We start from the raw sequence: 14399 nt of genomic DNA on the forward strand, positions 1-14399 counted from the left end.
GTGTCCACACCCTGAATCCAGATCATGAAGATGTCATAAATGAATCTGAAATAGGTGAGGGGTTTGGGATTCTGGGTGATTAGGAAGGATTCCTCTAGATTGTGTATGAATACGATGGTGTAGGATGGTGTCATCCAGGTGCTCTCTGCTGCGCCACAGATTTCTTTACAGGTGATGCCTTCAAAGGACAAGTAGCCGTGGATGAGGATATACACTCCTGGAAATGGAAAAAAGAACACATTGACACCGGTGTGTCAGACCCACCATACTTGTTCCGGACACTGCGAGAGGGCTGTACAAGCAATGATCACATGCACGGCACAGCGGACACACCAGGAACCGCGGTGTTGGCCGTCGAATGGCGCTAGCTGCGCAGCATTTGTGCACCGCCGCCGCCAGTGTCAGCCAGTTTGCCGTGGCATACGGAGCTCCATTGCAGTCTTTAACACTGGTAGCATGCCGCGACAGCGTGGACGTGAACCGTATGTGCAGTTGACGGACTTTGAGCGAGGGCGTATAGTGGGCATGCGGGAGGCCGGGTGGACGTACCGCCAAATTGCTCAACACGTGGGGCATGAGGTCTCCACAGTACATCGATGTTGTCGCCAGTGGTCGGCGGAAGGTGCACGTGCCCGTCGACCTGGGACCGGACTGCAGCGACGCATGGATGCACGCCAAGACCGTAGGATCCTACGCAGTGCCGTAGGGGACCGCACCGCCACTCCCCAGCAAATTAGGGACACTGTTGCTCCTGGGGTATCGGCGAGGACCATTCGCAACCGTCTCCATGAAGCTGGGCTACGGTCCCGCACACCGTTAGGCCGTCTTCCGCTCACGCCCCAACATCGTGCAGCCCGCCTCCAGTGGTGTCGCGACAGGCATGAATGAAGGGACGAATGGAGACGTGTTGTCTTCAGCGATGAGAGTCGCTTCTGCCTTGGTGCCAATGATGGTCGTATGCGTGTTTGGCGCCGTGCAGGTGAGCGCCACAATCAGGACTGCATACGACCGAGGCACACAGGGCCAACACCTGGCATCATGGTGTGGGGAGCGATCTCCTACACTGGCCGTACACCACTGGTGATCGTCCAGGGGACACTGAATAGTGCACGGTACATCCAAACCATCATCGAACCCATCGTTCTACCATTCCTAGACCGGCAAGGGAACTTGCTGTTCCAACAGGACAATGCACGTCCGCATGTATCCCGTGCCACCCAACGTGCTCTAGAAGGTGTAAGTCAACTACCCTGGCCAGAAAGATCTCCGGATCTGTCCCCCATTGAGCATGTTTGGGACTGGATGAAGCGTCGTCTCACGCGGTCTGCACGTCCAGCACGAACGCTGGTCCAACTGAGGCACCAGGTGGAAATGGCATGGCAAGCCGTTCCACAGGACTACATCCAGCATCTCTACGATTGTCTCCATGGGAGAATAGCAGCCTGCATTGCTGCGAAAGGTGGATATACACTGTACTAGTGCCGACATTGTGCATGCTCTGTTGCCTGTGTCTATGTGCCTGTGGTTCTGTCAGTGTGATCATGTGATGTATCTGACCCCAGGAATGTGTCAATAAAGTTTCCCCTTCCTGGGACAATGAATTCACGGTGTTCTTATTTCAATTTCCAAGAGTGTAGTTGATAATGGTGACCAAGAAGGAGATTACATTTTTGGATCCAGTTGGGCATTGGCAAAGATAGCGTTCAATAGTGGCAAAGCCATGGACCTTGGGGATCTTAATGAAGAGGGAGGTGGCTGCAACAGTGATGAACAGGACAAAATGTGGCAAAGGAATAGGATCTGTGAAGAGTCATCAGATAAAACAGTTGGTGTCTTTTATGTAGCAAGGTAGGTCACATGTAATAGGCTACAGGTGTTGGTCCATGAGAGCAACAATGGGGTGTTCTAAGTGGTTGGGTTTGTGGACTTTCTAGACATGTAGAAAGTAGGAGTTGGGAGTGATACAGCTGAGGAGAGGGATAGACTCATGGGAGAGGTTGTGGGATGGGCCTAAGGATTTAAGCAGGGACTGGATATCTTGTTGGATTTCTCGAATGGGTCACTGTGGAAAATCCAACACCTGGCAGAATCCCTGAGCCAGGTAATCCAAGTGGTTCAAAACCACAATGGTGGAGCCTTTGTTGGCAGTTAGGATTATAAGGGCAACATAAATGCTTATGTTGTGGACTGCAATTTTTTCTGCAGACAAAAGGTTGGTTCCGATGTTGAGGAATTTAGGAATTACTTGTGAGGCAAAGACTGAACGTGCCACAATATTTCAGTTTCAAGGCAAAAAGTGAAATTATTGGTAACAAAACATTTGGAATAACGGCTCAGAGATTTTACACAACTTTCAACAGTCTTATTGGCTTGGCTGAAAATACTGTCAAGTGATTCTCTTAAATGAGTGTTTATTATTATCATAACCATCAATTGTAGCAACAAACTCAAAACAAAAACAAAAATTACACATACAGCTATTTAAACTACACAAACATTAAATGGACCAGACTAAACACAAATGCCAGAAGACTCAATCTAGTAGAGCACCTAATTTTCTGATTCATGTAGAGTCTAGATACCACCAGGAAAACATCTATTTTGGCACTCACTTACAATGTGGCTCAATGTCCAAATATCACCACAGTCACACTTGTGTCAGTGCAACAACTCCACTTGTGCATGTTGTACTTGCACTTACCTTCCACAGTCCATTATTTGTTAAGCTATACCCAAACATCCCTAGAATGATTAGAACCTGAAACTCCAATGATTGAATTGTGTGGCACTGTGCCTTTGATTCAAAGAACTGTATTTAGTCTCGTGACGATTAGTTAATCAATTCATCTACACTCAGATTTCATGTAACAAGGGTATAAGCCACATTCATGTCTTGCAGTACAACAGTGAAATATTTCTTTGTTAAACTTGTAGATCCTTTGTATCAGAATGATACTTGACTAGGAAATCAAACCTGTTCACTTTTCTTTAGAAACTGCAGTTTAGTTGACAACATGTCAAAGATGCTGTATATTGGTGAAATTCACATCAAAATTTAATTATCTCAGACTGTGATCATAATCTTAAACTATTAGTATGTCTTAAAAACTTCTTCTATTGCTTCAATATATAAAAAGCATATAAACTGTTAATTAATCTTTCTTTGCAAAGAAAATAAATTTTCCTCTTCTATGTCATTTGTTATGGTCAACACAATAATTTTTATATTTTCAAAAGTCTATAATATTTACACGCATAAACAGTAATTTATCAAAATTCATAAACAATTTTAATTTTCATAAAACAGCCAAACTTTATGTAAATTTTGCGAATTTATATACATAAACAATGAAGTACACCATATTTCCAGATTTTTAATCTGACATTTATGTTTGCAATAAATAATTTTAGAGAAAAGCAGAACCTCATAATAGCATCCAGAAATGTTAGCTTTCTACTCAAAATCATATGACAACGCCAAAAACCCAAACAGATAAGCATTAATTGAGAAATATGCATGTATTTGGTGCTTCACTAAATCTTCATAACAAATACTACAATATTTTCCAGCAGGGGTAGTTACATTTACCCCAGTATATGGCATTCTCCTTCTAGGTGTTTGATTTTCTTTTATTTTCATTCTTTGTTCCCTTACACATCACTCCAGTTCCTAACTCATATACCCTCATTATGCATCCACACTCACCCCCTCCCTCTCACTTCTGGCTTTTCTACCGTTTAAACTATTCTCGGATTTCCAGGCAGCTCTTAAGCTACATCTGCTACAAAGAGTGTGTGTGTGTGTGTGTGTGTGTGTGTGTGTGTGTGTGTGTGTGTGTTTGCTGGGGGGTGGGGGAGGGGATGGGAGGGCACACATGTGTATATGATACAAAACAGAGAGAGAGAAAGTGGCTTTCTGATATATTTTAAGGTATATATTTGGGCAAATTTTAATGTTATTTTACTTGAGAGTAAATTAGATATTACTTACCAGCAGAGCCATCTAAAATAACAACAGCACCATCCAGCACATTCAGAGTACGCTCCACTTCAATAGTAAAGTCAATATGACCAGGAGTGTCAATCAGGTTGAATTTGTGTTCATTCCAATAAAAGGTAACAGCAGCAGAAGTAATAGTGATACCTACAAAACAATAATTCACAAAGTATTCTTCAAACATGTAAAACTGCTATGTTCAATAAACTGATTATATATGGAATTTGGAAATTTGCAAACACTTCCATTTTTCCTCATCAAAACCAAATTAGTTGTTTTTAGACACCCTCCTCCCTTCCTCACAAACTCACAGACAAGTAAACAAACAAAAAGACATAATTAAATGCAACATTGTTCAGTGCATCACATCTAAATCAGTTTATGACGCTTAATACACATTTGTTTTCTAGAAGTGTACCATATTGTCAAAAGTCCATCTTCATATCGTAAAGGTAGTATTATTTACGTTATTGTTATTTATTATGATGCAATTGTAATTACACAGTTAGTTGAAATACTACCACACTTGTTTCATTTCATTAGGTCTTGGCATCATTTACCAAGTTTTTGCGGAATGAAATAATTCAGGTTTTCATTCAAGAGTCATGTAGTCATGTATGGCATCTATGATATTAATGATGGTACAAAAAATGCAGTAAGCATAATAAAGATGAAGCTTCCAGTTTTGTAGTGATAACCATGTCTCTTTTAGGTGGTATTAAAATAACAGGTAATTTTCATCTTTCCCACTATCTTCACAATGGTTTTTAATTTTGTATCACATACGCTAAACTCACAGCAGGAAAATATCAGAGGCATGGCCACTGAAAGCAGCAGAACTTGTCTGTGTAGAGGACATCAATATAAACTGAAATTAGAAAAGAACACTGACCTACAATAGATACAAACTGTGAATTAAAAGTGTGCTAATGGACGTTCTGTTATCTCAGAATCAGTTGAGGTAATTCATTTTCATTTTTTGTTTAAAAAGATCCCATAGGGATGATTTTAGGTACATATTAATTAATTCAAGTAGCTGTTAGAAACTGCATTAAAAATTACTGTTTTTTTTTTTTTTTTTGTTACAAAAACTGAAATAAATAGTATAAAAGCAGTGAAGTCACTACTTCAAGAAAAAAAACTGCTACTTCTTCATTTACATTAAACAGTTATAGTTTTACCATGCACTTACAGTGGTTTGCAGAGTACAGATGTAGATGTACCTGTATATATAAAATGCCTGATCCTATCTGTTAATGTATAACTTGGCATGTTGCATGTCCTTGATGGTTCTCCTTTACAATGAGATTTATAGAAAACAATTTGTGAATGACTGAGGCATTAACTATTTCAAAGCCTGTAATACCATGAGAAGTTGGCACACTGGGTTGATATGCAACTTGATAGCCACCTAGGTAAAATTTATTTCCATGAGAAGTGGTAGCACAAGAAATCATTGCATTTTAGGTTCCTTATTGTGTTTCAAAGTCACTCCATCTCAGTGCCAGGTATAAGAAGATTACAGCCTCGCATGCTATACAAACATCCTTTCTGATGATCTAATTCTATACAGTGCACTATGAGATATGAAGAAAAAGGGTATCCTGTGTGTGTTCACTATAGTGAAGTAGGAAATTTTTGTCTGACGCATTTCACTCACACCTTGCTCTACAAAGAAATGATATTTAAATGGAGATACATTCCTAAACAATCAATACATTGATTTACAAGAAACAGATATTAGAAAACATTGGGAGTATTACCTCGATTTCTTTCCTCGACCATATAATCTGTAACTGTGTTGCCACGATGAACTTCACCCATACTGTGAATTGTTCCAGAATAGTAAAGCATTCTCTCTGTTGTTGTTGTCTTGCCTTAATAACACCAAAAGAATTAAGAAGGTAATTCATTATAAATAAATATGCAAGGGAAAAATTAATAATAATTAACAACATTAAATGCTTTCTATACTCTAAACTAGTACAAAAGTAACTACATACCAGCATCAATGTGGGCCAAAATGCCAACATTCCTTATGCGAGATATTTCCGAAGAAACATGTGTGCTCTGTTTTCCTACTTCCCTGCTGAAATATCTGAGAAACCTCAGACCACCAAGGGCTTTTATATGGCTGTAGTGCTTTGACATAGCAACAACATATCCTACAACATTAATAAAAAAAGTACGTATCAGTAATTTTTTCTACTGAAGAACAACATCAAGCAACTCCAACATCTTTAAGGGCTACAATGAAGTCTTGTATTATGCCAATTGTTATAAGAACACCTTTAGCATGAGAGGAAATTAGTAATGTTACGACTCAGTTATACAGATGTAATTTAAATGTGTCAAACAAAACTCACTGACTCACATACAGCTGTTATCTTGAATCTATTCCATGTTTACTTGGTATCTGAAGAACACACAGCAACAGTGAAGCAGGAGCTTGCAACATTCAGCAATTGGTGGAATTGTAATGACAACAAAAACTACATGAAATTGATTTGGAGCTTTGAGCTTAACAGAATTCATGGTTCTTGTATGAGATAAAAAAGGAATGGGCAGGGAGGTCATCCAAAACCCAGAACCACTGGGGACAATACAGAATATATAAATGCAGGGAAATGACAAAAGATGAGGTGTGAAGATATGAGAAGGAGGAGAGGAGTGAGTGTGATCAACAAGTAAAGGATAAGAAGAGTAAGAGAAGCTGAGGATGTGATTATACGTGAGGCAAAGATGGATGACATGAGGGATAGATGAAAATGTTGGAAAAGGAGAAAGTAGATCAAACAATACAGCTGCACTTGCGAGGGGACAGCATAATCGCATCGCAAACTTATAATATGCAGAAAGCTCTCCCTACTGTAGTGAAAAGAAAGGGGAATTCCATTTCACCCCACTTCAACTTACTGAGAAGTAATGAAGTAAAAACAGCATCTCTATATGACAATAAAATAGTTTTGTGAAACCTGTGTTCAAGCAACATGAGCACATATTGAACATTCACTTACATTACAAAAAGACATGAGCTATAATTTCAGTCAAAAAATCAACGGTTCAATATTATCAGCATGCTCCCTCATATTTTCAGTTATTATAAATGAAGTTTCTTATATTCAGTATTACACTTCTCTCAAGGTATCATATCAGAAATAATACCAACAACTCAAAACTTTTTCAGTGAATACTTACTCAAAACGTCAGTTGTCCCAAGGTCCAGTTTTTTTTATTGTAGTATATTATTGCAACTGTTTTATAACGATTTATAGTTTAGCTCAAATTTACACATCTTACTATAAGATAAAACAAATAAAAGAGAATTTACTTATTTTAGTTCCAGAGCAACCCTTCAGTTATATGTGCTGTGCTCATCCTCCATACACCACTGATGAACATACTGCAATATTGTGCCCTGCCCACGACGTAATAACATACTATTTTCCTTTCCTATCAAAATATCAAGAGTTAAAGATATAATTTAACCACTGAGTCAATGAACTGCACTGCAACTCAGCAAATATGTATGCCTAGGATAATGAAAGTGCCATAGCATTATCGTCTGTATTTTGTTCTATATAAGAATACGTGCTCGTCTTTTCTTTCTATTTTTTTAGTTGCGTCCCAAAAACTATGTACATGGTCTTCAAAAATAAACAAAAAGAAGAACAGATGGATGTTTTCTTTGATGAAAAAGGACTGGAAGAAGTAGCCTCAGTTAAGTTTTTGGGCATTACAATAGACAGTGAGCTAAATTGGAAACAGCAGATAAATACTGTTTCCAGTAAGCTAAGCTCAGTGATATTTATAATGAAGCAACTGGCTCAGTATACTTACTGAGACCTATCATGGGCTTTTTGAACCATACATGTGATATGGAATCACAGTATGGGGGAACTCAACTACCACAGGAATGAAGAGAATATTCACATTACAGAAGCAAGCCATTCAAATTATATTGAAAAAGAAGCAAAAAGAATAGTGTAAAAGTTATTTCAAAGAACTAAACATTCTAATATTTTCATCATTGTATATATTCAAGACCATTTTGAGTGCATTATGTGATCACACAAAACTAGAGACTAATGAGACTGTTCATACACACAACACAAGGAACAGAAAACATTTGTGCTGCATTCAACATAGACTTAAGATTTTTGAAAAAGGACCCAGATACTCTGGCATCAAGTTAATACAAACAATGCCAAGGGAATTACAAGACCTCAAAACTGAGAAAATGTTCCCCACAAATCTAAATAAGTTTCTGATACAAGGGGAATATTATAGTGTAGCTGACTACACGAGCAAACAGCGATCAAAAGTTCATCCTGTGAGCAATAAATCTCATGCATCATAAAAAGACCTAGCAACAGAAATCAGTGTTAAAGAAATTAACTATAATAAGGAACCACTGATGTATAATATAAGCTAATTACATCTCACAAAATTATTATTTTTGTATGTATCATAATAAATCATTTTGTACGATGTAATATTATGAATATACTGCATCATAAGTCATTGTGTACGATGTAATAATATATACTCTCATGCTCATAAATTAAGGATAATGCTGATACATGGTGAAACAATGCTCTCATGGGCAGTTTCCAGGTTTAAATCACCTCAGAGTATGACCATGCAGCACATTTGACCTGCGGTCGTCGTATGGTGGTGCTGGTAGCAGTCCACATACAAAGAGGTGTGTTGGTGCATGTCAGAGTACAGTGCAGCAAGTAAGTGTGCAGATGTTTTCAGACATGCTAATGGTGACTGTGTGTTGAAAATGGCTCAAAGAATACTAGGACGAAAGGAGGCTGGTCAAACACAGCAGGTTGTAGCACGGGCCCTCCGTGTGCCACAAAGTGTGATCTCAAGATGATGGCAACAATTCCAGCAAACAGGAAAGATGTCCAGGCACTACAGTAAGGGACATCCAACAACACCACAAGAAGACCGATGTCTCACCATCAGTGCTCGCAGATGGTCATGGAGTACTGCAGGTAGCCTTGCTTGGGACCTTGCCAAAGCCACTGGAACAGTTGTCTCCAGCCACACAGTCTACAGATGACTGAACAGACATTGTTTATTCACCCAGAGACCTGCAAGGTGTATTCCATTGACCCCTGGTCACAAGACAGCCCGTAAAGCCTGGTGTCAAGAACACAGTACATGGTCACTGGAACAGTGGTCCCAGGTTATGTTCACAGACGAGTCCAGGTATAGTCTGAACAGTGATTCTCGCTGGGTTTTCATCTGGTGTGAACCAGGAATCAAATACCAACCCCTTAATATCCTTGAAAGGGACCTGTATGGAGGTCATGTTTGATGGTGTAGGGTGGGATTATGATTGGTGCACGTACACCCCTTTGACAGAGGAACTGTAACAGATCAGGTATATTGGGACGTCATTTTGCACCAGTATGTCTGCCTTTTCAGGGGTTCAGTGGGTCCCACCTTCCTCCTGATGGATAATAACACATGACCTCACTGAGCTGCCATCTTGGAGGAGTACCTTAAAACAGAAAATATCAGGCAAATGGAGTGGCCTGCCTGTTCTCCAGACCTAAACCCCATCAAGCACATCTGGGATGCTCTTGGTCGACATACATCTTCAAACACCTAGGACACTTCAGGAGCTCCAGCGGGCACTGGTGCCAGAATGGGAGGCTATACCCCAGCAGCTGCTCGACCACCTGATCCAGAGTATGCCAACCCGTTGTGCGGCCTGTGTACGTGCGCATGGTGATCATATCCCATATTGATGTTGGGGTACATGCGCAGGAAACAGTGGCGTTTTGTGGCACATGTGTTTCAGGATGATTTTTCGACTTTTCACCAATACCGTGGACTTACAGATCTGTGTCATGTGTGTTCCCTATGTGCCTATGCTATTAGCACCAGTTTTGTGTAGTGCCACATTGTGTGGCACCACATTCTGCAATTATCTTTAATTTATGAGCATGAGTGTGTATACTGTGAAAGCTCCTATGTATATTTTATGTGTAAGCTATTTTATATACTTTTGCCTTTCATATTATCTAGATTGTAAGCCTAATGACATGTCCTATGTTACAAGTACATATCTGTACAAAAGATAATTTACGGGACCAATAAAAATCACAATCACGTTTTTTGCCGGAATACGGCAAAAATTCTTTGTTATTTATTTATTTATTTAGTCATCCGTGGACATTTTAAAATGTATGGATGTTGTCAGTTTGTGTACATTCATATATTTATACAGTTTGTTGTTACATGTAGTTAAACATTGTGACATATAAGTTATTGTCCAAAACTGTGGGATTAATGAACGAGATGCCAGACGTCTGTATAAAAAGCTTCTTTTGTTAAATAATAATTGTTTAATTTGGCATTTCTGCTTTCATTTCATAGTAATGATCATCAATCCCCAATTTATAAATGTTACAGATTTTTCTTTACTAAATTTTTTTTTCCTTACGTTGCCAATTTTCTTACGTTGCCAACGCGAAACCCACGAAATTAAATTAAACTATTCTGATTTTTCTCACGAGGTGAGAAGACAGTTAGTAATTTCCCTGAGATTATAGGAACCCAAATTAAATGTTTTTCAGCCTGCCACAAGTCTACTGACCTTCACTTCAAACAATAAAAAAGGTAAAAAGAGAGTGGAATTAACTGAGGAGTGAAGTGATTTTTTTACATAGTCGATAATATCGTGTGCATTTTCGGACAAAAAATAATATTCATTACAGAGCCTAAGAAAGTAGTATGTGTATGTGTGTGTGTGTGTGTGTGTGTGTGTGTGTGTGTGTGAAATAGTCGCTCGCAGCTACAGTCACACAATGTCCAATGCAATAATAGAAAACTTCCACATTCTTTACATTTAGAAGAATCCTTCTGGTTGACTCCCTAATACAACTCTGATCTAACTCCAAGATAATCACCACATTTCAACTCTCCCACTTTCTCTCTTGTTGCTACCTTCATTTCCCTCTTCTCCACAGTGTGGTACTTCCTGCATTGCTTAATTTATCATTATTTTTGCATAAATTTACAATCTTGTTCTTACATCTTCTAAAACACTAAAATTATTATTAACATTCTTGCCCTCATCAACACCATGACAGCAATAATGACAAAAGTTTATCTCTTTTTTTTACACATACTCACATAAAAGAAACATGGAAATCTGATTGTTACAATATTTTATTTGTACTGTTCCCAGTTTAATGGAAGAGAGAAGCAGAAGTCTATTATCTAAACAATAAAATATATTAGAAAAATATTGTTCTGATGTCACACACTGTGGTCCTGCTTCTTACTATAATGACCTTACACCACCTTTTTTTCTTTATTTCTTTTCTTTTTTTTCATTCTTTTTGTGTGTTATATGGAAGCAGTGCAGAAGTGCAGATTAATACAAACAATTCATAGTTGTAGACAAAATTTTATTCTTATTCACTGGCATTCACTTGGAAGCATCAATGACTTCATTATCAAAAGAATTATTGTATGCACTTCCAGATATGACTATTTATTCTAGGTCATGGTTCTATAGTTTCCATTGGCCCAAGGCCTCCAAACAGATTTTTTTCCATGGTGGAGAAAAATGATATTGCAGGCAATAGGATAATGTGCTGTATTATGCACAGGCATAGTGAAACATGTTCCATGAACACCAAAATAATTCTCATTCAAGTCTCTTTGCAATGATGAGAGTTGATGGTAAAATGACTGGTAACTATGGCTTGCATATAAATAATAAATATTAAATTCTTTTTACATAAAAATTATGTAGAACATATTCAAGCAATAATGAAATCAAACAATGAAAAATCCAGGATAGAATAATGACGATATTATGAAAAGGATAGATTACTGCTCACCATATAGTGGAGATGTTAGTTCACAGACAGGCACAACAAAAAGGCTGCTAAACGAGTACGCTTTTAGCTGAAAGCCCTTCTTCTGAAATACTGCAAACACACCCACTTTCACACAAATACAATTCACACACATATGACCACTGTCTCTGGCCACTGAGGCCAGACTGCAAACAACAGTATATGATGGGAGAGGCAATCTGGGTAGTGGGGGTCAGGAAGAGACTGTGGCAGGGAGGGGGAGAGCCAGCAAGGTAGGAGTGAGGGATGATGAATTGTGTTGGGGGATGATGAAGTGTTGCCTGTGGGAGCATACAGGGACATAGTGGGGAGAGCATAGAGCAGCTAGTTGCAGATGGGAGGTTAGACAGAGAGTGGTGGGGGAGAGGGGCAAGAGAAATACAAACACTGTGAGTTTATTGCTGAGAAAGAAGGTTGTGTAGTGCTGGATTGGAAACAGGGAAGGGAACAGGTGGGTGAAGGACAGTGACTAATTAAGGATGAGACCAGGAGGGTTGTGGGAATGTATGATATATTGCAGAAAAATCTGGTGTTGGCAGGAAGAATCCAGATGGTGCAGGCTGTGAAACAGTAATTGAAGTGAAGAATGTTGTGTGGCAGCATGCTCAGCAACTGGGTGGTTCAGCTGTTTCTTGGTCATAGTTTGTCGGTGGTCATTCATGCGGACAGACAGCTTGATGGTTGTCATGCCCCTGTAGAACGCAGCACAGTGGCTGCAGCGTAGCTTTTAGATCACTTGACAGATTTCACAGTTAGCCCTGCCTTTGGTGGGACAGGTGATTTTGTGACTGGACTGGAGTAGGTGGTGGTGGGCGGACTTATGGTACAGGTTTTGCATCTAGGTTTCTGTACAAGGTTGGGAGAGTAATTTTCGTCTGTGGAGGCTTCAGTGAGACCCTTGGTATGTTTCGAGAGGGACTGCTTGTCATTATATATGCAACAACCAAGGGTAGCTAGGCTATACAGAAGTGACTTCTTGGTATGGAATGGGTGGCATCTATTCAGGTGGAGGTATTGCTGGTGGTCGATAGGTTTGACGTGGACAGAAGTGGAGGTCAACATTAAGGACGGTGGCCTGTTACATTGAGGACCATGTGAAATGAATGGGAGAGTAAGTGTTGAGGTTCTGGAGGACTGTGAATAGGGTGGCCACATCCTCAATCCAGATCATGAAGAGATCATCAATGAATATGAAACAGGTCAGGGGTTTGAGATTCTGGGTGGTTAGGAAGGATTCCCTCTAGATGGCCCATGAATAGTTTGGCATAGATTGGGGCTATGCAGGTGCCCATTGCCATAGCATGGATCTGTCTGTAGGTGATGCCTTCAAAAGTGAAATACGAGGGCGGTTCAGAAAGTAACCTCCGATTGGTCACAGTGCGGGTTGTGGGGGGAGTAGCGATGCCATCTGTGCGTTCACGCACTCAACAGGTCAGTCGGCATCAAGCCGTGGTCGAGTGAACGTCGTACCTGCGCTAGTTTAGTTTTTGTGGCAGTTTGAAATGTGTGCTGCAATAGAAAACCCCGCCAAATGTGAAGTGCGTGCTGTCATAAGGTTTTTTACAGCCAAAGGATATTCTGCAGCAGCTATTCATCGTGAGCTTTGTGCCGTGTATGGACCAAGAGTTATGAGTGAAGGAGTTGTCCGTGAATGGGTACGTTTATTTAAAAGTGGACGAGAAAACGTTCATGATGAAGAGAGGAGTGGTAGACCATCATTGGTGACTGAGGAACTCGTTCAGACAGTTGATGCAAAAGTTCGTGAAAATCGACGTTTCTCAATGTCGGAGTTGTCTACTGGTTATCCACAGATTTCTAAGACTCTCTTGTACGAGATAGTGACAGCAAGATTGGGTTACCGTAAGTTCTGTGCGGTCACAGGCTGGCTCCAGGCACAAGCGGGTGATTTTTATGCAGAAGGAATTTCAAAGCTTGTGAAGAGATACGACAAGTGCCTCAATCGCTATGGAGACTATGTAGAAAAATAGTGCAAAGATGTAGTTGTAAGATGTACACTCCTGGAAATTGAAATAAGAACACCGTGAATTCATTGTCCCAGGAAGGGGAAACTTTATTGTCACATTCCTGGGGTCAGATACATCACATGATCACACTGACAGAACCACAGGCACATAGACACAGGCAACAGAGCATGCACAATGTCGGCACTAGTACAGTGTATATCCACCTTTCGCAGCAATGCAGGCTGCTATTCTCCCATGGAGACAATCGTAGAGATGCTGGATGTAGTCCTGTGGAACGGCTTGCCATGCCATTTCCACCTGGCGCCTCAGTTGGACCAGCGTTCGTGCTGGACGTGCAGACCGCGTGAGACGACGCTTCATCCAGTCCCAAACATGCTCAATGGGGGACAGATCCGGAGATCTTGCTGGCCAGGGTAGTTGACTTACACCTTCTAGAGCACGTTGGGTGGCACGGGATACATGCGGACGTGCATTGTCCTGTTGGAACAGCAAGTTCCCTTGCCGGTCTAGGAATGGTAGAACGAT

General features: G+C 40.2%; 1 protein-coding gene across 10 annotated transcripts in view; it reads right to left on the reverse strand.

Moving 5' to 3' along the window:
* Positions 1-14399, reverse strand: part of LOC126192659 (ribosome-releasing factor 2, mitochondrial) — a 253755-nt gene that overhangs the window by 163868 nt on the left and 75488 nt on the right. For all 10 annotated transcript variants that reach the window (XR_007538482.1, XM_049932628.1, XM_049932619.1 and 7 more), the window contains 3 exons: positions 6001-6162; positions 5761-5874; positions 3992-4144 (listed from right to left, as the gene is read on the reverse strand). Coding sequence is in view for 9 of the 10 variants with exons in the window: in XM_049932619.1 (XP_049788576.1) it covers positions 3992-4144; positions 5761-5874; positions 6001-6162 (429 nt within the window). In the remaining variant the exon portion in view is untranslated. The remainder of the gene's footprint in view (positions 1-3991; positions 4145-5760; positions 5875-6000; positions 6163-14399) is intronic.

Source organism: Schistocerca nitens, chromosome 1 (genome assembly GCF_023898315.1).
Source record: "Schistocerca nitens isolate TAMUIC-IGC-003100 chromosome 1, iqSchNite1.1, whole genome shotgun sequence".
Taxonomy (NCBI): Eukaryota; Metazoa; Arthropoda; class Insecta; order Orthoptera; family Acrididae; genus Schistocerca; species Schistocerca nitens.